Source organism: Taudactylus pleione, unplaced genomic scaffold (genome assembly GCF_031769625.1).
Source record: "Taudactylus pleione unplaced genomic scaffold, aTauple2 ptg000013l, whole genome shotgun sequence".
In the NCBI taxonomy this organism is placed as follows: domain Eukaryota; kingdom Metazoa; phylum Chordata; class Amphibia; order Anura; family Myobatrachidae; genus Taudactylus; species Taudactylus pleione.
Window position 1 is genome coordinate 1,355,647 of NW_028284416.1, and position 25,009 is coordinate 1,380,655.

At 46.7% G+C, this 25,009-nt stretch overlaps 1 protein-coding gene and 1 pseudogene across 1 annotated transcript; both read left to right on the forward strand.

The window, feature by feature from the left end:
* The first annotated feature begins 3,242 nt into the window (after window positions 1–3,242).
* On the forward strand, window positions 3,243–4,298 carry LOC148542274 (lysophosphatidic acid receptor 6-like). Its single transcript, XM_088469419.1, has one exon. The coding sequence runs from the start codon at window positions 3,243–3,245 to the stop codon at window positions 4,296–4,298; it is 1,056 nt and encodes a 351-aa protein (XP_088325545.1).
* A 15,818-nt stretch (window positions 4,299–20,116) lies between these two features.
* Window positions 20,117–21,168, forward strand: LOC148542275 (lysophosphatidic acid receptor 6-like; annotated as a pseudogene).
* Window positions 21,169–25,009: the final 3,841 nt, after the last annotated feature.

A 25,009-nucleotide genomic window follows, 5' to 3' on the forward strand; every position in this document is an offset into this window, starting at 1 on the left:
GAATTACAGGGGCACTACTTTAAGGGGCAGAATTACAGGGGTGCTACTTTAAGGGACACAACTACAGGGGTACTACTTTAAGGGTCACTACTTTAAGGGGCAGAACTACAGGGCGCTACTTTAAGGGGCACAACTACTGGGGCACTGCATATGGGCACCACTACAGGGGGCACTGCATATGGGCACAGCTACAGGGGGCATTGCATATAAGCACAACTACAGGGGGCATTGCATATAAGCACAACTACAGGGGGGCAATGCATATGGTCACTACTACAGAGGGCCCTGCATAAGGGGTACTACTACAGGAGTGATACGGAAGGAGGCTGGAAAGCTGGGGCAGGAGGATGGAGAGACAGGGGGAAGAAGGCGGAATATATTTAGCCTCCATGCCCCACTTTGATACTGCCTCTAATCTTTATTTTTACTTCTCTTTCCTTTAATCCCATATGGACCTGCCTCCTCCCTGGAACACTTGAGGACGGGGGGGAGGGACGCCGTAGCACGCACGTGCTCTTGGCGCCCTGGCTACACGCTACACCTCTGCCTACAGGACATCAAGGCATCTCTACACATCACTTAACGTAGAGGAAAAGAGAAAAGTTATGTTTGTAGATTTACTTGGTGGGGGATACAGTGTTTGTAGGCCATACTCACATTACTCCCCACTACAGCCTAGTGCATTAGTGTATCCACCATGCTCTATTTATATGCTCAATATAGATGGCAACATGATGGCAGCTCTAACTTCCCTTACAGAGATTAAAAATCATTTAGAATCTGATATTCTCGAGTAAAAAATAAGGTGACACAAGCACTGACAGGAAGTTTAATAACAGCTTCTTCAAGTGGCTTTTACACAATTAATTCCTGGACACTATTCAGAATCCTTCATCATCTGCGACGTGAGTGAGGTGAGTGCCCTGCTCTGTAATTATTACTAATTACACTCTGCTCTATATAATACTTTCTCCTTCATCAGCCATTTTCCTGTAGACCATCGACTCATCATCAGTAAGAAATCTCAGTGTCAATAGGAAATTGTATTCTAGAAAATGTTTAGTTTAATTAAAAACCTTTTCTGCGTATATGTGTGGGGAAAGTGTAATTGTTCTATAGCAATGTCTCCCAGCTCCCGGCGTTGCTCAGTTTCCCCCAACAGGTCATGTTGTCAAACTAAATAAATAATTTTACTAATATCGCATACATAACCTGATAGCCACATAATATATAAAAAAATAAGGAGAAAACCATAGTGATATATAATACAAAGGTTGCCTAGGTGACCCGCAGTCTAGGAAATATCAGTGTGGTCAGACTGGAATATCCTAAAGGGAAATGGTGTGTAAGGTACAGGGTAATCTTCTTATTAATGTTCATCAGTGGATAGATGTACAGGGGTCTGTAACAGTGGCACGTAGATTCAAATATACTACGGTGTCCTGCATCTCCTGTTAGAAGTCTTACCCCAGGGTTGTGTCACGGGCTACTGGTTACCGCTAGCAATTCAGGTGTTTCTGTGTCCGGCTGTAGAAGTCTGGCTGCGGACTCCGAGTTTTATGGTGGTAGTGACCTCGGGAAGCCTTTCAGTGCCCTGGCCGGGAATCTACGGTGCCGCCAGTGATGTGCGGTCAGGTGAGGCAGGTTTGTAGAGCCTTTCCTGTAATTCTTAGGTATACTCTTTTTTTTCTTATAATTTTTATAGTCCAAAATTTGAAGAAAATATTAGAAATATTTTCTTTGTATTATTCTAATCATTTTTATAGTCCCAAATTTGAAGTAAAAAGTCGATGGTAGGTGAGGCACTGCCTCCCCTGTCAATATTTTCTGCACATTCCTGATCAAAACTCACCAAATTTCCAGCACTGTATACTGCTGCACCTTTGTATAATGCCCACATGAGCCCTCGGGTTCATATATGTATGTGTAAATCTGGCTTTGATACTAGCCAGTGCCTCCCCAGCCATTTACCTCACCGCACGTCACTGGGTGCCACTGTACTTAGGGTGGTCAGTGTTGTAATGTAGATATTTGTGTAAGCAATTTGTGCCCTACGCCCCCTTAATATTGAGAGGTCCACTTTGGGTCACAGCAGGGGTGTGGGCTGTGGATGTGAGATATTTATTGGAAGGGATCACGTGTGTTCAGGTGGCTGTATGGGACCAGGTGGATTGTAAAGTCCTGAGTTAGCTGTAGCCAAAAGTTATTGATATATTTAACGTGTCTCTGTGTGTAGATTGAAGCTGGTGTGTTACCCAATGCGTTTTCACAAGGTAACTTCCACTTATCTCCACTAATCCCCTCTAGAAGGTTTGATAAATCTCTCCCTTTATATTTTTCGCTTTTACTTTTTACAGTCCAGTCTACCAGACCCTCAGCCTGTCTCTCTCCCTCCCTCTCTCTCTCTGGACCATACTTGTTTTGCACCAACAGTATTTTTCCATCACTCCAGTCTGTCTGCAGCTCATTTTTCTCACAAGCCGCCCTCAGCTTCTCGGCAATTGTCAGCTCAGCCCCGTCCCTTTACTTCTTGTGTCCTCTGGACTGTGGGCCTGATTCAGATCCGCTCGTAAGCGGCCGCTCGTTCGCTCCGAGCGATGTTCGCACATCTGCGCAAGCGTATGGGTCATAATGCGCATGCGCCAACCAGTCAGTGCGGTCGGAAATCGTGTGTTCGCAAAATAGCGAGTGCCTGCTAATTTGAGTGACAGGATGAGGCGTTTGTGGGTGGTAACAGGGGAAGGTGCTTGAAAACGGGGAGTGGAGATCCGAACGCAGGCGTGCCAAATGGTCAAAACGGGCGTTTAATGGGTGTGCATAATTAACAAAGCTGCGTCATCGGCCACGTCACTTGGTTGTCTCTTAGCCTGAACTGTTCGCATGATTGCGGTAGGAAAATCCAACCACAAGCACTGCGAGCAGTTCAGACGCCTTTCGATGTACTCGATTAATCTAATAAATAGCGGAGATGACGTATTATGCGAACAGCCAAGGGGCTTCTTTACAAAATAGCGAGCACATGTTTCGTTCGCTCGCTCAGACATAGAGGCGTCAACAGACCGCAAAGAGCGAGCGCTCTATTTAAATATCCGGCCCCTTTTTCTAAACGAGCGAGCGCAAATAGCGTCCGGCTCTGAATCAGGCCCTAAATTCCATCACTGGTTGCCATGGCAACAACCTCACTTCTTAAAGTAGGGGTATAACACCCTGTTATTTGATTTTCAGCTCAGTGGCCTATCGCGATGCAGAACACGTCGAGGAATTGCAGCGGCTATCGGCCTCAAATTCTTCACCCTATCTTCCCCATCTTCATGAGCATCATCATCTTAGCTGGCTTTGTGTTGAACTGTATCAGTCTATGGATTTTCTGGTTTCGGGTAAAACAATGGAACTCAACTGTGGTTCTCCAGTTCAATTTGGCCATCTCCGATGCCATCATCACTCCGGCAATTCCTCTGATCATTGTCCACTCCTTCACAGACAACTGGATTTTCGGGACAGTCCTCTGCTGTTGTAAGGTCATCCTGCTCAGCACTCACATGTATGGAAGTATCTATTTCCTCGCATTAATCAGCATCCACAGATATTTTACTGTTGCCTGCAATGTTAAAAGAACCGCCTGGACCAAGAAGCCGTTCATCACAAAACTTTGCCTCGCTGTCTGGGGTTGTCTCTGTGTACAAGGAATGCCAGCTTTCTTTTTCCTAAAACCTTCTGTAGTTCACGGAGTTACAAAATGCCTCAATTTTCATCAAAGTGAACAAGCAGTATTATACTTTGTCTGGAACACGCTCTTCTCCGGTGTCCTCATTCCTTTCTCCATAATGTTGGTCTGCTACACTCTCCTGAGGCGATATCTTCTCATGGTGAATCCTATGAACACTCTCAGCAAAGTCATGGTGTCCAAATCCATACAGACTATATTCATCTCCTTAATCATATTTCTCATCTGCTATATCCCCGCACATATCACCAGAGTGATGGGCAGCACACTCAAATTATTCTTTCCAGACGTGTGCTCTTTAATTGACAGAGTTGAGATTGCCAACTATATTACATGGATGTTATCACAAACAAATTGCATAATAAATCCCATATTATACTGCTTTGCCTCAGACAGATTTAGGTACATATTCACCAGCTGGTGCGGCTTCCTGTATGACCGTGGTAATGATCAGAGATTTCCAACAGATGAACCTCTCGGTAACCAAGTAGAGCCAGCTTCAGAAAATCGTTGCCGTGGTCCTCTACCCACTGAGAGCACGACAGAGATGGGGATATTAGTGTCAGAGGGTTGAGTATCGGGATTCCGTTGTTCAGAATACCGACAGTCAGAATCCCGACACCCATAAGAACAGATGGCAAGTATTTTCCCAACCCTCCCTCTCTCACCGGGGGCCATTCCCAGTGCCTAAACCTAACCTCCCCCTTCCCGCACCCTAACACTCCCTACTCGGTGCCTAAACCTAACCCTCCCTTCTAATGCCTAACCGTAACCCCGCACCCTAACCTTTCCCTAACACCCCGATACTGACCTGCGGGGTGCCGACGGTCAGGATCCTGTGCCGATATTTAGACTGTCGGCATCCCGCATCATATAGGTGTGAAAATTTTAATTGTAATAAGTAACATGCAGCAGAAGAGAACAACATTCCCATAAGGTTTATCTGTCATACTTACTGCTCAGTAAAGTCAGTGAGATGCCAGGGTCTACTCAGAAGAAGGCGTCAGGAAGATTTGTTTTTTTTTGTGTACATTATATAACTATAATAAGTAGGGGTGTGCACCGGCCACTTTTCGTGTTTTGTGTTTTGGTTTTGGATCTGGATCTTTCTTCGTGTTTTGGATCTGGATTGGTTTTGCCAAAACCACCCTTCCGTGTTTTGGGTTCTGGGTTTTGTGTTTTGGATCTGTATTTTTTTTTAAAAAAGCATAAAAACAGCTAAAATCACAGAATTTGTAGGTTTTTCTGCTCCTGTGCTATTATTAACCTCAATAACCTTAATTTCCACTCATTTCCAGTCTATTCTGAACACCTCACACCTCACAATAGTGTTTTTATGTCCAAAACGTTGCACCGAGGTAGCTGGATGACTATGCTAAGCGACACGAGTGGGCGGCACAAACACGTGACCCATCTAGGCGTGAAACTGCAGTGGCAGACAGGATGGCAGTTTGAAAAACTAGGCCCCAAACTGTACATAATGCAAAGAAAAAAAAGAGGTGCAAGATGGAATTGTCCTTGGGCCCTCCCACCCACCCTTATGTTGTATAAACAGGACATGCACACTTTAACAAACCAATCATTTCAGCGCCAGGGTCTGCCACACAACTGTGGCTGAAATGATTGGTTCGTTTGGGCCCCCACAAAACAAGCTGGCAATTAATGTGTCCCTGCACAAACTGGCTCTATGGAGGCAAGATGTCATCCTCATCCTCCTCATCCACCGATTCCTCACCCTCTTCAGTGTGTACATCCTCATCCTCACAAAGTATTAACTCGTCCCCACTTGAATCCACCACCACAGGTCCCTCTGTACCTTCTGGAGGCTGGTCTCCCTGGAAGAGCTGATAATTCATTTTGATGAACATCATCTTCTCCACATTCTGTGGAAGCAACCTCCTACGCCTTTCGCTGACAAGGTTCCCGGCTGCACTAAACACTCTTTCGGAGTACACACTGGAGGGGGGGCAACTCAGGTAAAATAGAGCCAGTTTGTACAGGGGCCTCCAAATTGCCTCTTTTTCCTGCCAGTACAGGTATGGACTGTCTGCCATGCCTACTTGGATGCTGTCACCGATGTAATCCTCCACCATTCTGTCAATGGTGACAGTATCATATGCAGTGACAGTAGACATGTCAGAAATTGTTGCCAGGTCCTTCAGTCCGGACCAGATGTCCAAACTTGGTCCTGCCTGCCCTGCATCACCGCCAGCGGGTTGCTTAGGATACCTAAGTTTTTTCCTGGCAGCCCCAGTTGCAGGAGAAAATGAAGAAGGAGCCGTTGACGTGTCACGTTCCGCTTCAGCTGACAGTGTGTTCACCAGCAGGTCTTTGCACCTCTGCAGGCTTGTGTCGGCCGGAAAGAGAGACACCACATAGGCTTTAAACCTAGGATCGAGCACGGTGGCCAAAACGTATTGGTCTGATTTCAACAGATTGACCACCCTGGAATCCTGGCAAAGCGAATGAAGGGCTTCATCCACAAGTCCCACATGCCGAGCGGAATCGCTCCGTCTTAGCTCCTCCTTCACTTTCTCCAGCTGCTTCTGCAAAAGCCTGATGAGGGGAATGACCTGACTCAAGCTGGCAGTGTCTGAACTGACTTCACGTGTGGCAAGTTCGAAGGGCTGGAGAACCTTGCACAACACGGAAATCATTCTCCACTGCGCTTGAGTCAGGTGCATACCCCCTCCTTTGCCTATGTCATAGGTGGATGTATAGGCTTGTATGGCCTTTTGCTGCTCCTCCATCCTCTGAAGCATATAGAGGGTTGAGTTCCACCGCGTCACAACCTCTTGCTTCAGGTGATGGCGGGGCAGGTTCAAGAGTGTTTGCTGGCGCTCCAGTCTTCGGCACGCAGTCGCTGAATGGCGAAAGTGGCCAGAAATTTTTCGGGCCACCCAAAGCGTCTCCTGCACGCCCCTGTCGCTTTTCAGAAAATTCTGCACCACCAAGTTTATTGTGTGAGCAAAACATGGGACGTGCTGGAATTTGCCCAGATGTAATGCCCGCACAATATTGGTGGCGTTGTCAGATATCACAAATCCCCAGGAGAGTCTAAGTGGGGTAAGCCACTGGGCGATGATTTCCCTCAGTTTCTCTAAGAGGTTGTCGGCGGTGTGCCTCTTACTGAAACCGGTGATACACAGCGTAGCCTGCCTTGTAACGAGCTGGCATTTCTGAGATGCTGCTACTGGTGACGCTGCTGCTGTTGCTGCGTAAGGTGATACATCTACCCAGTGGGCTGTCACAGTCATATAGTCCTTAGTCTGCCCTGTTCCACTTGTCCACATGTCCGTGGTTAAGTGGACATTGTGTACAACGGCATTTTTCAGGACACTGAGGACACTTTTTCTGACGTTTCTGTACAGTCTCGGTATCGCCTGCCTAGTGAAGTGGAATCTAGACGGGATTTGGAACCGGGGACACACTACCTCCATCAATTGTCTAAATCCCACTGCACTAATGGCGGATACCGGACGCACGTCTAACACCAACATAGCAGTCAAGGCCTCAGTTATACGTTTTGCTTCAGGATGACTGCTGTCGTACTTCATCCTCCTCGCTAAGGACTGTTGGAGGGTCAATTGTTTAGTAAAAGTAGTGGTGTTCCTACTTCCTCTCTGGGATGATGAACGACTCCCAGCAGCAGCAACAGCAGCAGCGGCAGCAGTAGGCGTAGCAATGCAGGATCCTCCGGAGGAATCCCGGATAGGAGAGTCAGTCATGCCAGTGACATGGCCTGCAGGACTACTTCCGATCCTAACTAAGGAGGAAATTGACGAGGAGGGAGTTGACGGTGTGGTTTGCAGGCGCTTGGATACAACAGGACAACGGGATTTAGGTGTCCCTGGACTGCTTACGGTCTTAGCCAAAGTTTCTGAACTTGACAGTAACTTTTTATGAACGCGCTGCAGGTGCCGTATAAGGGAGGATGTTCCTAGGTGGTTGACGTCCCTACCCCTACTTATTTCACCTTTACATATGGTACATATGGCAAGACAGTTGTTGTCCGGATTTGGATAGAAATATTGCCAGACCAAAGAGGTGGAATGTTTGGTCTTCTGCCCAGGCATGACCGTGATGGGCTTTTTCATCCCACGGACAACAACTGTCTCCCCCGGAGCCTGATTTAAACAAACCACATCACCATCAGAATCCTCCTCGCCAACTTCCTCCTCAGCGCCAGCTACACCAGTATCCTCATCCTGTTGTACTTCAACAGTGACATCTTCAATTTGCATATCAGCAAGTGGACTGTGGGTGCTCCTTTCAGCACTTGCAGGGGGCGTGCAAATGGTGGAAAGAGCCACCTCTTCCCGTCCAGTGCTGGGAAGGTCAGGCATCGCAACCACCACCACACTTGGACTCTCCTTGGGGATTTGTGATATCTTCTTAGAAAGCACAGTTCTTCGCTGTGCTTTTGCCAGCTTAACTCTTTTGATTTTTTTAGTGGGAGGAGGGCTTCCATCGTCATGTGAAGCTGAACCACTAGTCATGAACATACTAGGGATCGACCTTAGCCGTTCCTTGCCACTCCGTGTCGTAAATGGCATATTGGCAAGTTTACGTTTCTCTTCAGCTGATTTAAATGTCTTTTTCAAGGTCATTTTCCTGAACTTTGCCATTTGGGATTGTATGTGCCCTCTACTATGACATTGGGCATCGGCCTTGGCAGACGACGTTGATGGCATGTTATCGTCTATGTCATGACTAGTGGCAGCAGCTTCAGCACTAGGAGGAAGTGGTTCTTGATCTTTCTCTATTTTATTTTTATCGGAGAAAGTTTGGTCCTCCATTTATGTTATATCGATTTGATATATACGTGCGGCTAAACACAGAAAATAATTTTTTTTTGGGTTTGGACTGGAGTGTACTTTGTGGGTTACAGCACCCTTTAACGGTCAAGCCAGCCGGCCCTTTACTTATGACACAGGCGCACGCTTGGCACTACTTTGTTGATGCACGTGCGGCTACTGCGCACACAATTCACAAACACAGAAAATAATTTTTTTTTGGTTTGGACTGGAGTGTACTTTCGGGGGTTACAGCACCCTTTAACGGTCAAGCCAGCCGGCCCTTTACTTATGACACAGGCGCACGCTTGGCACTACTTTGTTGATGCACGTGCGGCTACTGCGCACACAATTCACAAACACAGAAAATAATTTTTTTTTTGGTTTGGACTGGAGTGTACTTTCGGGGGTTACAGCACCCTTAACGGTCAAGCCAGCCGGCCCTTTACTTATGACACAGGCGCACGCTTGGCACTACTTTGTTGATGCACGTGCGGCTACTGCGCACACAATTCACAAACACAGAAAATAATTTTTTTTTGGTTTGGACTGGAGTGTACTTTCGGGGGTTACAGCACCCTTTAACGGTCAAGCCAGCCGGCCCTTTACTTATGACACAGGCGCACGCTTGGCACTACTTTGTTGATGCACGTGCGGCTACTGCGCACACAATTCACAAACACAGAAAATAATTTTTTTTTGGTTTGGACTGGAGTGTACTTTCGGGGGTTACAGCACCCTTAACGGTCAAGCCAGCCGGCCCTTTACTTATGACACAGGCGCACGCTTGGCACTACTTTGTTGATGCACGTGCGGCTACTGCGCACACAATTCACAAACACAGAAAATAATTTTTTTTTTGGTTTGGACTGGAGTGTACTTTCGGGGGTTACAGCACCCTTAACGGTCAAGCCAGCCGGCCCTTTACTTATGACACAGGCGCACGCTTGGCACTACTTTGTTGATGCACGTGCGGCTACTGCGCACACAATTCACAAACACAGAAAATAATTTTTTTTTGGTTTGGACTGGAGTGTACTTTCGGGGGTTACAGCACCCTTAACGGTCAAGCCAGCCGACCCTTTACTTATGACACAGGCGCACGCTTGGCACTACTTTGTTGATGCACGTGCGGCTACTGCGCACACAATTCACAAACACAGAAAATTATTTTTTTTTTGGTTTGGACTGGAGTGTACTTTCGGGGGTTACAGCACCCTTAACGGTCAAGCCAGCCGGCCCTTTACTTATGACACAGGCGCACGCTTGGCACTACTTTGTTGATGCACTTGCGGCTACTGCGCACACAATTCACAAACACAGAAAATAATTTTTTTTTGGTTTGGACTGGAGTGTACTTTCGGGGGTTACAGCACCCTTTAACGGTCAAGCCAGCCGGCCCTTTACTTATGACACAGGCGCACGCTTGGCACTACTTTGTTGATGCACGTGCGGCTACTGCGCATACAATTCACAAACACAGAAAATAATTTTTTTTTTGGTTTGGACTGGAGTGTACTTTCGGGGGTTACAGCACCCTTAACGGTCAAGCCAGCCGGCCCTTTACTTATGACACAGGCGCACGCTTGGCACTACTGTGTTGATGCACGTGCGGCTACTGCGCACACAATTCACAAACACAGAAAATAATTTTTTTTTTGGTTTGGACTGGAGTGTACTTTCGGGGGTTACAGCACCCTTAACGGTCAAGCCAGCCGGCCCTTTACTTATGACACAGGCGCACGCTTGGCACTACTTTGTTGATGCACGTGCGGCTACTGCGCACACAATTCACAAACACAGAAAATAATTTTTTTTTTGGTTTGGACTGGAGTGTACTTTCGGGGGTTACAGCACCCTTAACGGTCAAGCCAGCCGGCCCTTTACTTATGACACAGGCGCACGCTTGGCACTACTTTGTTGATGCACGTGCGGCTACTGCGCACACAATTCACAAACACAGAAAATAATTTTTTTTTGGTTTGGACTGGAGTGTACTTTCTGGGGTTACAGCACCCTTTAACGGTCAAGCCAGCCGGCCCTTTACTTATGACACAGGCGCACGCTTGGCACTACTTTGTTGATGCACGTGCGGCTACTGCGCACACAATTCACAAACACAGAAAATATATTATATTTTTAGCACTTGGGGGGAGCACCCCTGATGGACAGAGCACCCCCTGGACAACACTACAGCACCTCTTTAGGACTGGGACACTGCACAGGACTTTGGAGTGGACACAGCCCCTATGGAGAACTGACTGCACAACACAGTCCAGCCAGCCCCTATGGACTTTGAAGTAGTGGACACAGCCCCTATTAACAACAGCAGCACAGCACAACACAGCCAGCCCCTATGGACTTTGAAGTAGTGGACAACAGCAGCACTACACTACACTACACTACACAGCCCTAACTCCCACCCTCCCTCTTCACTGTCCACAGCCGAGTGAGAAAATGGCGCCGACGTGGGTACCTTATATAGGATCCAAAACCCGCGAGACTCGGAAGGCGGGAAGATGACGTTTTGCCTCGATTTCAGAATCCGAGTCAGGCGGGAAAAGTCGAGCCTGACTCGGATCGGACTCGGATCGGACTCGGATCGGGGGGGGCTCGGGGGGGTTCGGATTTCAGAAATCCGAACCCGCTCACCCCTAATAATAAGTAGTTTGCATGAAAGAAAATGATCTGGCTCATTACATTATATTAAAGAATTGGAGCATCCAGCTCTTGTCTTCTCATGCTGATCAATGATATGTGATTATTTCCTGCAGGAAGAGAAGCTAAGGAAAGTGAATATGGGATCTTTGAGAGCTAAGAGCCTGATTCCAAGATGTATGCTAACCCGATGGTTAGCGCACATCTCCGATGGTAAGTGGTGTGCGCAGGACTCGTTCTATGCATGTGCAGAATGGGTTGTGCGATACCACACGGTGAGCTTGACAGGCAGAAGCGTTTGAGGGGCTGTGCGGGGGGTGGGGACGGCCTGCGTTCGCACAAACAAAGGCGTGCTGCCCTCACTATCTGGGAGTGATGAGACCAGGATCTGCGTCCATGGACGCATCAGCTACTGCAGCCTGGCCAGACACAACGATCGCGATTGGTTGTTTCTGATGATGATCACAGGCTGCAACCTCAGTCGCAGCGCTGGGATCACGCAGATGCATCAAGGAGATGTCTGTTTCCTAGAGACACCTCCTGCTGCATTTGTGTTTGTGTGCGGCTCTACAATAAAGTCCACCCTATGTGATAAGAGATGGGTCTATTCACTAAACCTTGGAGAGAGATAAAGTACCAACCAATCAGCTCCTAACTGTCACATTACAGGCTGTGTTTGAAAAATAAATTAGGAGCTAATTGGTTGGTACTTTGGGGGGGATTTATCCAAAGCTTGGAGAGAGATAAAGTACCAACCAATCAGCTGCTGTCAATTGGCAAAACACAGCCTGTAAACTGACAGCAGCTGATTTGTTGGTACTTAAACTCCACCCAGTTTATCTCTCTCCTAGGCTTAAGCTGGGTACACAAATATAGCCCCTGTTCCATTGAACAGGTGATATATCTATCGTGCATTGCCGGGTGTATACAGCGGATATGTCTGTGAACGACGTTGTTCACAGACTTATCCAATCTGCTGATCTGTACGGTAGACCCGCCGATTGCCCGTACACTTGCTGCAAATTTAATTGCCAGCCGAGTTGAGCTGTGAAGCCCGACACATCACACAGATGGTTGGTAAGTGTGTATGTACTTACCAATCGTCAGATAGGTCAGCGGGTCGGCCAGAAGGATGACCAGTCAACCTAGTGTGTTCCCAGCTTAAGTGAATAGACCCCATAGTCCTTCACTATGGTCATTATTTATTTTCCTGATATGGAAGATTTCTGAGAGGGGCTCAGCGCTGTTTAATAGGAAGACGTGATAATTGTATTCTACTCTAGGCATCGTCCCACTTCTGCAATCTGTTATATCTGCTTCTGGTATCTATTATCCTTGTTCTAATCTCCATAATGTGTTTGATATACTGTATATGTGTGACAAATAAATACATATTTGTTTATAGCACTAGGTTATGGTTTATGTTATTGCGTTACATCAGGCCACAAAACCACAGACATGTAGTTGCCCAAAGGGCCACCATCAAAATTTTATCCCACCTGACCATGTACCTCAGGCTGCTTCCCCCTCTCACTCCAGAGGCTGCAACACAGAGCCCATTCTGGGGTGCAGTACACAAAACAGACCTCAGTCTGGTGCCAAATATACGAGGGTTGTTCAAAAAGTAATGCCTAAATGCTCATGACTCTGAAATAATATGCAACATTTATTTGAAACTTTGTCAGTTTGTAGTTTAGTACGTCTGCTAACTATGGCCCTGATTCAGAGCCGGACGCTCTGACCAGAGTGCTCGCTCTGAATCAGGGCCCACCTCCATAAATATGGAGCGTCCTCCTGGACGCTCGTATAGCTGTGGGTCACCACCCACAGCATATACGAGCGTGCAGGATGATGGTCGCGATGGTCTTGACCATCGCCACCATCGCCAGTGCGAGCAGAAGCCTGCGGTTGAGTTTCTCGACCGCAAGGCCAGGAGTGATTTTGGCTCTATCAGAGCCAAAATCACTCCCACTGACATCACTAGTGATGTCAGTGGGGCCGGCTTCTGACGGTAGGCGTTCCCTTGGGAACGCCTCCGTCTGGCAGGCACGCCCCCGGCACGCCCACCAAAGGGGGCGTGCTGTCAATCAACATCGACAGCACGCCCCCTTTGATCAGACACTACGAGCGAAGGAAAGTCCTTCGCTCGTCACGTCTCGCGCATGCGCACGACGGAGCTCCCTCCGTCGTGCGCATGCGCAGTGCAGACCATCGACCCACTTGCGAGAGGACAGCCGCTCGCGAGTGGGTCTGAATCAGGCCCTATATATGTAGTTTTGTTTAGGTAGTCCAAGAAATACCATGGAATCCAAGATGAAACAAAGAGCCGTCATTGAATTTCTGGAAAAAGAAGGCTGCAGTGCTACAGAAATCCACAGAAGACTGAAAAAAGTGTATGGTGAGCGTACAAGTGACTATAGCAATGTCAGAAGGTGGATGAAGCGTTTTCAATTGGGAGAATAGTCAGTGTGCGACAAACCTCGTAGTGGCATCAACTGCTCTGGGTGGGGTGGGCAATAATGCCACATCCACCATACAGTCCTGATTTGGCCCCTTCTGACTTTCATCTGTTTGGCCCTCTCAAAAACTGTTACCGTGGTCAACATTTTGAAGACACAGAGGTTGTTAAAAACGCCATACGTCCCTGGGTCAAATACCAACCACTGGAATTTTTCCAAAGTGGATTCACAGCTTGGGTTGAGAGGTGGAGAAAAGCGCTTGAGGGCAGATGGTGATTTTTTTGAGTAGAGTCATTCTGTTACTAAGACTTCAAAGTATTTTACTGCAAATTTTCAAATCTGTATCTATAATAAAATTTGAGTTGTGAGCATTTAGGCATTAGTTTTTGAACAACCCTCGTACAAAACTGAGGAAATTCAGAGAATATTTGGCCATTCACATCAGTCTCTGCCCCAGTGGAGCTTACAATCTATGTTCCCTATCACATGCAGCGCTTACAAACGCTAATGCAACAAGTTGGTGTCTCTCAGCCACTTCCGGTACAACCAGCTCCACCTCCTGTGGTGGCCGTTCAAGCTGTAGGTGCTTCTGCAATGCTACAGATTCCGAATCCCTCGAAGTATAATGGGGAGGCTGTCGAGGATTCCTGAATCAGTGTTCGATTCAGTTGGAGGACCAGGCGGCAAATTTCCCTTCCAGGAGGACAAAAGTGGCTTATGTTATCTTGCTGCTGTCTGGGCAGGTGTTGGCTTGGGCTTTTTAGTTATGGGGAAAGAAATTACCCTCTGGTTAATAACTGCGCTGATTTCCCAGCAGCCTTCTGGAAGGTTTTCGATGAGCCCGGGCAAGTATCCTCTGCATTACAGTCTGTGGGACATTATGCTGTGCAATTTCGAACCCTTGCCTCAGAGTTAAGGTGGAACAATGAAGCCTTGATTGCTGCATTTATGCAAGGCCTGTCAGAGCAAATGAGGGATGTACTGGTGTCCAGAGAATTGCCAAAATCTCTGTATGACCTGATTTCCTTGATTATCTGGATAGATCTTCGCCTCAGAGAGAGAGAACACGTGAGTGGGAACAGTCTCAGTGCTTCAGCTTCAAGCTCGTCCCGTATTTCACAGCTCCAGTTGAGTCTCCAGAAGAGCCCATACAGATCAGGAAGTCATGTCTTCCTGCCACAGAGAGGGAAAGAAGGTCCAAAATAACTTTTGTCTATTCTATGGCGAATTAGGTAATCTTCTCCCTGGCTGTTCAAAACGTCCAGGAAACGAGAAGGCCTCACTGATCGAGGGTGGTTTAGGTGCATTTCAACACACTCCAAAAGAAAACGCTTCCTCCCAGTTCACTATCGACGTGACTCTGGTCCTAGAGAAACCCTCTGAAAATGACTGTTTAGACTCTGATGGAAACTTTATTACAGCCAAGAAAGTTCAGGAGTTAGGAAATCTTAGTGTGGCGTTACAGGTGCCAATCTGAATTATCGGTGTGTATGGAAATAAACTCCTATGGCGAGAACAGTAATCTTAGATTACCGCTGTTTGTTAAATCCAGAAAGGATGACATAAGCACTAAAGGGGTTATGATTTGTTAATTTATGGGGCCCTAAGTCAGATCCAAGCTGAGCTAAATCTCTGGTGGTGATCTGACCATCTGCCTCTTCAGTCATGCCTAGGAGTGGGAGTCGGGACTGTCCCTGCCACAGTGCCAGTACCTTCTCTTGCCTGGATGGGCGCTGGGTGGTGGCGGGTAATGGAGGTGTACTTGTCTTGTAGCCAGAATGAGCTTATTTGCAGTAGACACACAGACAGACCATACTTACAGACTTCAGCAAGTCTCTCATTGGGAGGATCATGGAGAGGGAGGTTTAGGTGAGAGGGATGGGTACAGGCACTGCAAGTAGTGCCATTGTGGCCCGGCCCTGGGATTCCTGAATTTGCAAATAATATAATCGTGCCTCTTGTACTGCCACGTCACCTAAGAAGTGGTGGTGGCCGACTGGTTGTGAGAGAGTTGCCCATTTTTTGGGGAGACTCTAATCAAATGTGGGAGCCTCCCAGAAGTCCTGAGAAAGTCGGCAGGTATGAGACAGAAAGACAGACACTTAAAGTCACCCATATAGGACACACACCATAAAGACACATGGGACAGACACACACAACACATGGTACACACAGATACCAATGGGACAGATAGACAAATGCACATACACACCATTCTCCCTGACTTCCAGGAGAGCAGATAACTCTCCCTGATCCATCTCATGGACCCACAAATCTCATCACTGTGTCCTCTGTACCAGCCACTTGGACCTCCTCTCCCCATTTATCACTTGGACTTACTGGAGGAAAGGTAGGGATGGCCATCAGAGGGTTAACCATCGATGGCCTCCATTGGTGGTGCCATCTGTGCTTAGCATGGATGGCATGAAATCCATACCACTAAACTGTATTGAATTTGGCAGGACAATCTGCTTTTTAAGTGCTGTCCAGCTGCCCCACTCAAGGGCCGCACTAGTCCCACGGAGGGAGGTTGGGAGTCCTCTCACCTGCTGCATGCTTACCTTAGCAAGTGGTGAATAGATGGCATGCACATGCGTGAGGCGTTATCTGCAGAGAAAGATTCGGGGCTTGCTCAGCATCTCCCACAACATGGGGCGCTTGCCCCCATAGTACTAAAAACGGTTGGCGCGGATCACAGGCAAAGTATTTACGACAAAGCCCTGCCTGTTTTTTCAGGTGCGCGCAAAGGTTCCAGTAACAACTTCAAGTAAGTCGGGAGGTATGGAAACCATTCACAGGAAACCATCCCCGCTTGTGCTACACAGCAAGCCAATCAGAGAAGGGAACAGGACTATATTCCTTCTTTCCATCACTCTTTTCTCTTTCCTCGCACTCTTCTCTTCTACTTCTCTTCTAAGTTCTCTACTACTTCTTTCTTTTTTTCTTCTCCCTTTCCGTTAATTTATATTATCTTGTCCATTCTTTATCTCTTAGTTACCACTTTCCTTACCCTACCTTACATAAAGCTACACAACTGGCTCTAAAGCTTTTTAGGTTTATTTCTTATGTCTCCTTGCCGGAGAGTCTAATCGGCAGCTGTCTAAGCTGACAGCCTGCCGGGTGCCAACATCAGAAACACTTCCGTCTGGTGTCTTGTGCGTAGGTGGGCCTGGGGGTTAGAGGGGCAGAAAACAGGGCAGCGGCAGTGGCGTAACAATGCCCCCAGCAGCGGCTTGGGGGCACCGGGGGCCGTTGTTTCCACACTGAAACTGTGAATGCTAGCCTCTGAAGTGATCGGAGGCTAAAGAAGCCTCCTATCGCTACAGAGACCAGCGTTCCCAGTGATGCAGTGCGCGGGTGATGTAATGATGTCAACCTCGCGCTGAGGAGCCTGCGCGGCTGCGCCTGCTGGATCTATTTAGATCCAGGCAGCAGGAACGACAACCTGGACGATGGTCGCAATGGATTAGGTAAGTACTGGGGGGGTCACTACTTTAAGGGACAGAACTACAGGGGCACTACTTTAAGGGACAGAACTACAGGGGCACTACTTTAAGGGGCAGAATTACAGGGGCACTACTTTAAGGGGCAGGACTGCAGGGGCACTACTTTAAGGGACAGAACTACAGGGGCACTACTTTAAGGGACAGAACTATAGGGGCACTACTTTAAGGGGCAGAACTACAGGGGCACTACTTTAAGGGGCAGAATTACAGGGGCACTACTTTAAGGGGCAGAATTACAGGGGCGCTACTTTAAGGGGCACAACTACAGGGGCACTACTTTAAGGGGTACAACTACAGGGGTACTACTTTAAGGGGCACTACTTTAAGGGGCAGAACTACAGGGGCGCTACTTTAAGGGGCACAACTACTGGGGGCACTGCATATGGGCACCACTACAGGGGGCACTGCATATGTGCACAGCTACAGGGGGCATTGCATATGAGCACAACTACAGGGGGGCAATGCATATGGTCACTACTACAGAGGGCCCTGCATAAGGGGTACTACTACAGGAGTGATACGGAAGGAGGCTGGAAAGCTGGGGCAGGAGGATGGAAGAAGGTGGAATATATTTAGCCCTCCATGCCCCACTTTGATACTGCCCCATATCTTTATTTTTACTTCTCTTTCCTTTAATCCCATGTGGACCTGCCTCCTCCCTGGAACACTTGAGGGGGGGGGCCGTAGCACGCACGTGCTCTGGGCGCCCTGGCTACACGCTACACCTCTGCCTACAGGACACCAAGGCATCTCCACCCATCACTTCACGAAGAGGAAAAGAGAAATGTCATGTTTGTAGATTTACTTGGTAGGGGAAACAGTGTTTGTAGGCCATACTCACATCACCCCCCACTACAGCCTAGTGCATTAGTGTATCCACCATGCTCTATTTATATGTTTAATATAGATGGTGACATGATGGCAGCTCTCACTTCCCTTACAGAGATTAATAATCATTTAGAATCTGATATTCCATTTGTCGAGAAAAAAAATAAGGTGACATAGATACTGACAGGAAATTTAATGACAACTTCTTCAAGTCACTTTTTACACAATTAATTATTGGACACTATTCAGAATCCTGCATCTGCGACGTGAGTGAGGTGAGTGCTCTGCTCTGTAATTATTACTAATTACACTCTCCTCTATATAATACTCTCTCCTTCATCAGCCATTTTCCTGTAGACCATCGAACCATCATCAGTAAGAAATCTCAGGGTCAATAGGAAATTGTACTAAAGAAAATTTTTAGTTTAATTAAAAACCTTTTCTGCGTATGTGTGGGGAAAGTGTAATTGTTCTATAGCAATGTCTCCCAGCTCCCGGTGTTGCTCAGCTTCTCCCAACAGGTCATGTTGTCAAACTAAATAAATAATTTTACTAATATTGCATACATAACCTGATAGTCACATAATATATATAAAAAATAAGGAATAAACCGTAGTGATATATAATACAAAGGTTGCCGTGGTGACTCGCTGTCTAGGAAATATCAGCATTCTCAGTAGTGAAATATCCTAAAGGGAAATGGTGTGTAAGGTACAGGGTAATCTTCTTATTAATGTTCAGCAGTGGATAGATGTACAGGGGTCTGTAACAGTGGCACATAGATTCAAATATACTACGGTGTCCTGCATCTCCTGTTAGGAGTCTTACCCCAGGGTTGTGTCACGGGCTACTGGTTACCGCTAGCAATTCAGGTGTTTCTGTGTCCGGCTGTAGAAGTCTGGCTGCAGACTCCATGTTTTAAGGTGGCAGTGACCCTGGGAAGCCTTTCAGTGCCCTGGCCGGGAATCTATGGAGCCGCCAATGATGTGCGGTCAGGTGAGGCAGGTTTGCAGAGCTTTTCTTGTCATACAGTTTTACAGTGAAAAATTTTAAGTAAAAAGTCTACGGCAGGTGAGGCACTGCCTCCCCTGTCAGTATTTCCAGCACATCCCTGATCAAAACTCACCAAATTTCCAGCACTATATACTGCTGCACCTTTGTATAATGCCCACATGAACCCTCGGGTTCATATATGTATGTGTAAATCTGGCTCTGGTACTAGCCTGTGCCCGGGGCCGTAACTAGGGTAGTGTGACCAGTGCCATGGCACAGGGCACCGCAGGGGCCTCCCCTATCTCTTCCCTGGCCCGTCCCCATGAGGCCATGGCCCTATTTACAGGTGCACTCTCTTATGTCCCTATTTAATAAATGTAGGAAGGGGGGGGGAACCAATGGTCTCTCTGGCACAGGGCACCAAAAAGTCTAGGTACAGCTCTGCCTGTGCCTCCCCAGCCATTTACCTCACCGCCCGTCACTGGGTTGCCGCTGTACTTAGGGTGGTCGGTGTTGTAATGTGGATCTTTGTGTCAGCAGCTTGCACCCTATGCCCCCATAATATTCAGAGGTCCACTTTGGGTCACAGCAGGGGTGTGGGCTGTGGGTGTGAGTCATATATTGGAAGGTGGCTGTACAGGATCAGGTGGATTGTAAAGTCCTGAGTTAGCTGTAGCTGAAAATTATTGATTTATTTAACGTGTCTCTGTGTGTAGGTTGAAGCTCTTGTGTTTACCCAACGCGTTTTCACAAGGTAACTTCCACTGATCTCCACTAATCCCCTCTAGAAGGTTTGATAAATCTCTCCCTTTATACTTTTCGCTTTTTACTTATACTTTTTACTGTCCAGTCTGTCAGACCCTCAGCCTGTCTCTCTCCCCCTCTCTCTCTTGACCATACTTGTGTTCCACCAACAGTATCTTTCCATCGCTCCAGTCTGTCTGCAGCTCATTATTCTCACAAGCCGCCCTCAGCTTCTCAGCATTTCTCAGCTCACCCCCCGTCCCCTCACTTCTTGTGTCCTCTGATCTCTCCAGAACTTTTTAGACTTTTCTCTTAATTCCATCACTGGTTGTCATGGCAATGGCCTCACTTCTTACAGTAGGGGTATAACACCCTGTTATTTGATTTTCAGCTCAGTGGCCTATCGCGATGCAGAACATGTTGAGGAATTGCAGCGGCTATTGGCCTCAAAGTATTCACACCATCTTCCCCATCTTCATGAGCATCATCATCTTAGCTGGCTTTGTGTTGAACTGTATCAGTCTATGGATTTTCTGGTTTCAGGTAAAACAATGGAACTCAGCTGTGGTTCTCCAGTTCAACTTGGCCATCTCCGATGCCATCATCACTCCGGCAATTCCTCTGATCATTGTCTACTACTTCACAGACAACTGGACTTTGGGGACATTCCTCTGCCAGTGTAAGGTCTTTCTGCTCAGCACTCACACATATGGAAGTATCTATTTCCTCACATTAATCAGCATCCACAGATATTTTACTGTTGCCTGCAATGTTAAAAGAACCACCTGGACCAAGAAGCCGTTCATCACAAAACTTTGCCTCGCTGTCTGGGGTTGTCTCCTTCTACAAGGAATGCCAGCTTTCTTTTTCCAAAAAGTTTCTGTAGTTCACGGAGTTACAAAATGTGTCAGTTTTCATCAAAGTGAACAAGCGGTATTATCTTTGTCTGGAACATGATCATCCTCTTCTCCAGTGCCCTCATTCCTTTCTCCATAACGTTGGTCTGCTACACTCTCCTGAGTCGATATATTCTCATGGTGACTCCTATGAACACTCTCAGCAAAGTCATGGTGTCCAAATCCATACAGACCATATTTATCTCCTTAATCACATTTCTCATATGTAATGTTCCCCAACAAATCACCAGAGCGGTGGGCGTCACACTTAAATTATTCTTTCCAACCTTGTGCTCTTTAATTGAGAGAGCTGGGTTCGCCACCTATATTAGATGTTTTTTATCACAAACAAATTGCATAATAGATCCCATATTATACTGTTTTGCCTCAGACAGATTTAGGTACATATTCACTGGCTTGTGCAGCTTTCTGTACGGCCGTGGTAATGATCAGAGATGTCCAACAGACGAAGTTCTCGGTAACCAAGTAGAGTCAGCTTCAGAAAATCATTGCCGTGGTCCTCTACCCACTCACAATATGGGGCTAGTAGTGTCAGAGGGTTGAGTATCGGGATTCCGCTGTTCAGAATACCGACAGCGACATCCCATCAGCCAGAATCCCGACACAGGAACAGATGCCAAGTATTTTCCAAACCCCTACCCTAACCCTCCCTCCCCGGTGCCTAACCAAAACCACCCCCACCCTAGTGCCTAAGCCTAACCTCCCCCTCCCTGCACCCTAAACCCCCCCCTTCCCGGCGCCTAAACCTAACCTCCCCCCTAGTGCCTAAACCTAACCTCCCCCTCCCCACACCCTAACACTCCCTACCCGATGCCTAACCCTAACCCTCCCTTCTAATGCTTAACCGTAACTCTGCACCCTAACATCTCCCTAACACCCCCATACTGACCTTCGGGATGCCAACGGTTGGGATACTGGTGCCGATATTTAGACTGTCGGCATCCCGCATGCCGGGATGCCGACTACATCCCGTGTCAGATAGGTGTGAAAATTTTAATTGTAATAAGTAACATGCAGCAGAAGAGAACAACATTCCCATAAGGTTTATCTGTCATACTTACTGCTCAGTAAAGTCAGTGAGATGCCAGGGTCTACTCAGAAGTGGTCAGGTAGCTTTGTTTTTTGTGTGTACATTATATAACTATAATAATAAGTAGTTTGCATGCAAGAAAATGATCTGGCTCATTACATTATATAAAAGAATTGGAGCATCCAGCTCTTGTCTTCTCATGCTGGTCAATGAAATGTGAATATTTCCTGCAGGAAGAGAAGCTAAGGAAAGTGAATATGGGATCTTTGAGAGCTAAGAACCTGATTCCAAGATGTATGCTAACCCTATGGTTAGCGCACATCTCCGATGGTATGTGGTGTGCACAGAACTCGTTATGTGCATGGGTCGTGCGATACCACACGGTGAGCTTGACAGGCAGAAGCGTTTGGGGGGCTGTGCGGGGGGTGGGGACGGCCTGTGTTCCCACAAACGGAGGCGTGTTGCCCTCGCTATCTGGGAGTGCTGAGACCAGGATCTGCGTCCATGGACGCTTCAGCTACTGCAGCCTGGCCAGGGACAACAATCGCGATTGGTTGTTTCTGATGGTGATCACAGGCTGCAACCTCAGTCGCAGCGCTGGGATCACGCAGATGCATCAAGGAGATGTCTGTTTCCTAGAGACACCTCCGGCTGCATTTGTGTTTGTGTGCGGCTCTACAATAACGTCCATCTCTCAGTCGGCCCTATGTGATATTACAGTGACAAGAGATGGGTCTAGTCACTAAGCCTTGGAGAGAGATAAAGTGGAGAGAGATAAAGTACCAACCAATCAGCTCCTAACTGTCACATTACAGGCTGTGTTTAAAAAATAAGTTAGGAGCTGATTGGTTGGTACTTTTGGGGGGATTTATCAAAAGCTTGGACAGAGATAGGAGTCTATTTACTAAGCTTTGTTAGGAGATAAAGGGAACAGAGATAAGGTACCAGCCAATCATCTCCTAACTGTCATTTTTCAAACACAGCCTTTAACATCACAGTTAGGAGCTGAATGCCTGGTACTTTATATCTCTCCACTTCATCACTTTTCAAGGCTTAGTATATCTCCCCCAATACATACATCGCCTGTTCCATTGAACGGGCGATATAGCTATAGTGCATTGCCGGGTGTATACAGCGTATATGTCTGTGAACGACGTTGTTCACAGACATATCCGATCTGCTGATGTGTAAGGTCGACCTGCAGATTGCCCGTACACTTGCTGCAATTGGGTAGGCGGGTCGGCCAAACTGATGACCCGTCGACCTAGTGTGTTCCCAGCTTAAGTGAATAGACCCCATATTCCTTTGCTACGGTTATATATTTCCCTGATATGGAAGATTTCTCAGCGCTGTAATATAAAGACGTGTGATAATTGTATTCTATTCCAGGCATCGTCCCACATCTGCAATCTGTCATATCTGCTTCTGGTATCTGTTATCCTTGTCCTAGTCTCCTATGTGTAACATAATGTGTTTGATGTACTGTATATGTGTGACAAATAAATACATACTTGTTTATAGTACTAGGTGATGGTTTATGTTATTGCGTTACATCAGGCCACAAAACCACAGACATCGAGTTGCCCAAAGGACCACTATCAAAAATGTTGTTCAACCTGACCATGTACCTCAGCCTGCTTCCCTCTCTCACTCCAGAGGCTACAACACAGAGCCCATTCTGGGGAGCAGTACACAAAACAGACCCCAGTCTGGTGCCAAATATACAAAACTGAGGAAATTCAGATAATATTTGGCCATTCACATCAGTCCCTGCCCCAGTGGAGCTTACAATCTATGGGTCTCATTCAGACCCGCTCGCGAGCGCTGTACGCTCGCAAGCGGGTCGATGTTACCCAAATGCGCATGTGCACGACGGAGGTGCCTCCGTCGTGCGCATGCGCGAGACCCGGCTCGGGGTCTCACACCAAAGGGGGCGTGCTGTCGATGGTGAGTGACAGCACGCCCCCTTTGGTGGGCGTGCCGGGGGCGTGGCTGCCCAGACGGAGGCGTTCCCATGGGAACGCCTACCATCTGGGGCCGGCCCCACTGACATCACTAGTGATGTCAGTGGGAGTGTTTTTGGCTCTGATAGAGCCAAAATCACTCCAGGGCTTACGGCAACGAGACCCTACCACAAAGGTCTCGACCCAGCTCCACCTCCTGTGGTGGCCGTTCAAGCTGCAGGTGCTTCGGCGTTGTTACGGATTCCGAATCCCTCTAAGTATGTTGGAATTTAGCCAATATTAAAAAAAATGGATCTTTCCAAGTATAATAGGATAAAGTGCCAAATGCTTATCTTATTTAAAGTTCCCCAGCAAGTTCATAAAGTGCAGGTGTGGAGCTGCCCAACGCGTTTCATCCTTTATACAGACTTCTTCAAGGGTACTACTATTATACTTGGAAAGATCCATTTTTTATATTGGCTAAATTCCAACATATGTATAAACGCAGTGTTTTTATGTTTCTTACCTTCTACGTTTTTAACATATTCTTTTTAGTCTAAATAAATTTTGTGTACTTTTATATTGAATATTTGCCTTTTTTATAAACCAGCCAAACATGGAGGTTTATTAGCACCTTATTTACTTATTTATTGCACCGACACTTTATTTTCTGAAGGTTTATTTACTCCTTAATATTTTCTTGTTTTGTGTGCATGTACATATATTCATATACGTATATATACATATACATAACATATGAAATATTCTGTTTATGTGTTTGACAATAAGGTTTTTGGAGGCTATATATATATATATATATATATATATATATATATATACTGCACTGATACTTTATTATATTAATATCTCTTTATTTAGCACTATTGTTGCTTTGCACCAAGTTCACTGTTTAAAAACCTATCACTTAATAGCAGATTACCACTGCTATTTATACACCTCTTGTACTAAAGCTGACACCTACAACCGGATGGGAAAGTGCAATTAACCAACAGTACTGTTTTATTACTATTATCTTTACCACTGTATAGACTAAACATAGGGGGCGCTGATTAATCTTATATATATATATATATATATATATATATATATATATATCTATATAGATATGTATATGTGCCCAGCTCCCGGCCACCAATGGTCATCCTTTCCAGGGGTACAGCCAAGCCAGCACCTCAAGCAGCACCTCTCAGACTTTTAGGGCCTTTTTTTATCAGTGAGGTTTATCACTCACAATGAGTGATAAAACTCGCTGTGTATGATAAGGATGCTCCAGCAAATCATCTACCAACTGTCATCTGTTTGAAAGATGACAGTTGGGAGCTGATTGGCTGGAGCATCATTTATCATACACAGCGAGTTTTATCACTCATTGTGAATGATAAAACTTATT

Coding starts and splice junctions, on each gene's coding strand:
- LOC148542274 (XM_088469419.1), top strand. CDS start 3,243: ATGCAGAACACGTCGAGGAATTGCAGCGGCTATCGGCCTCAAATTCTT.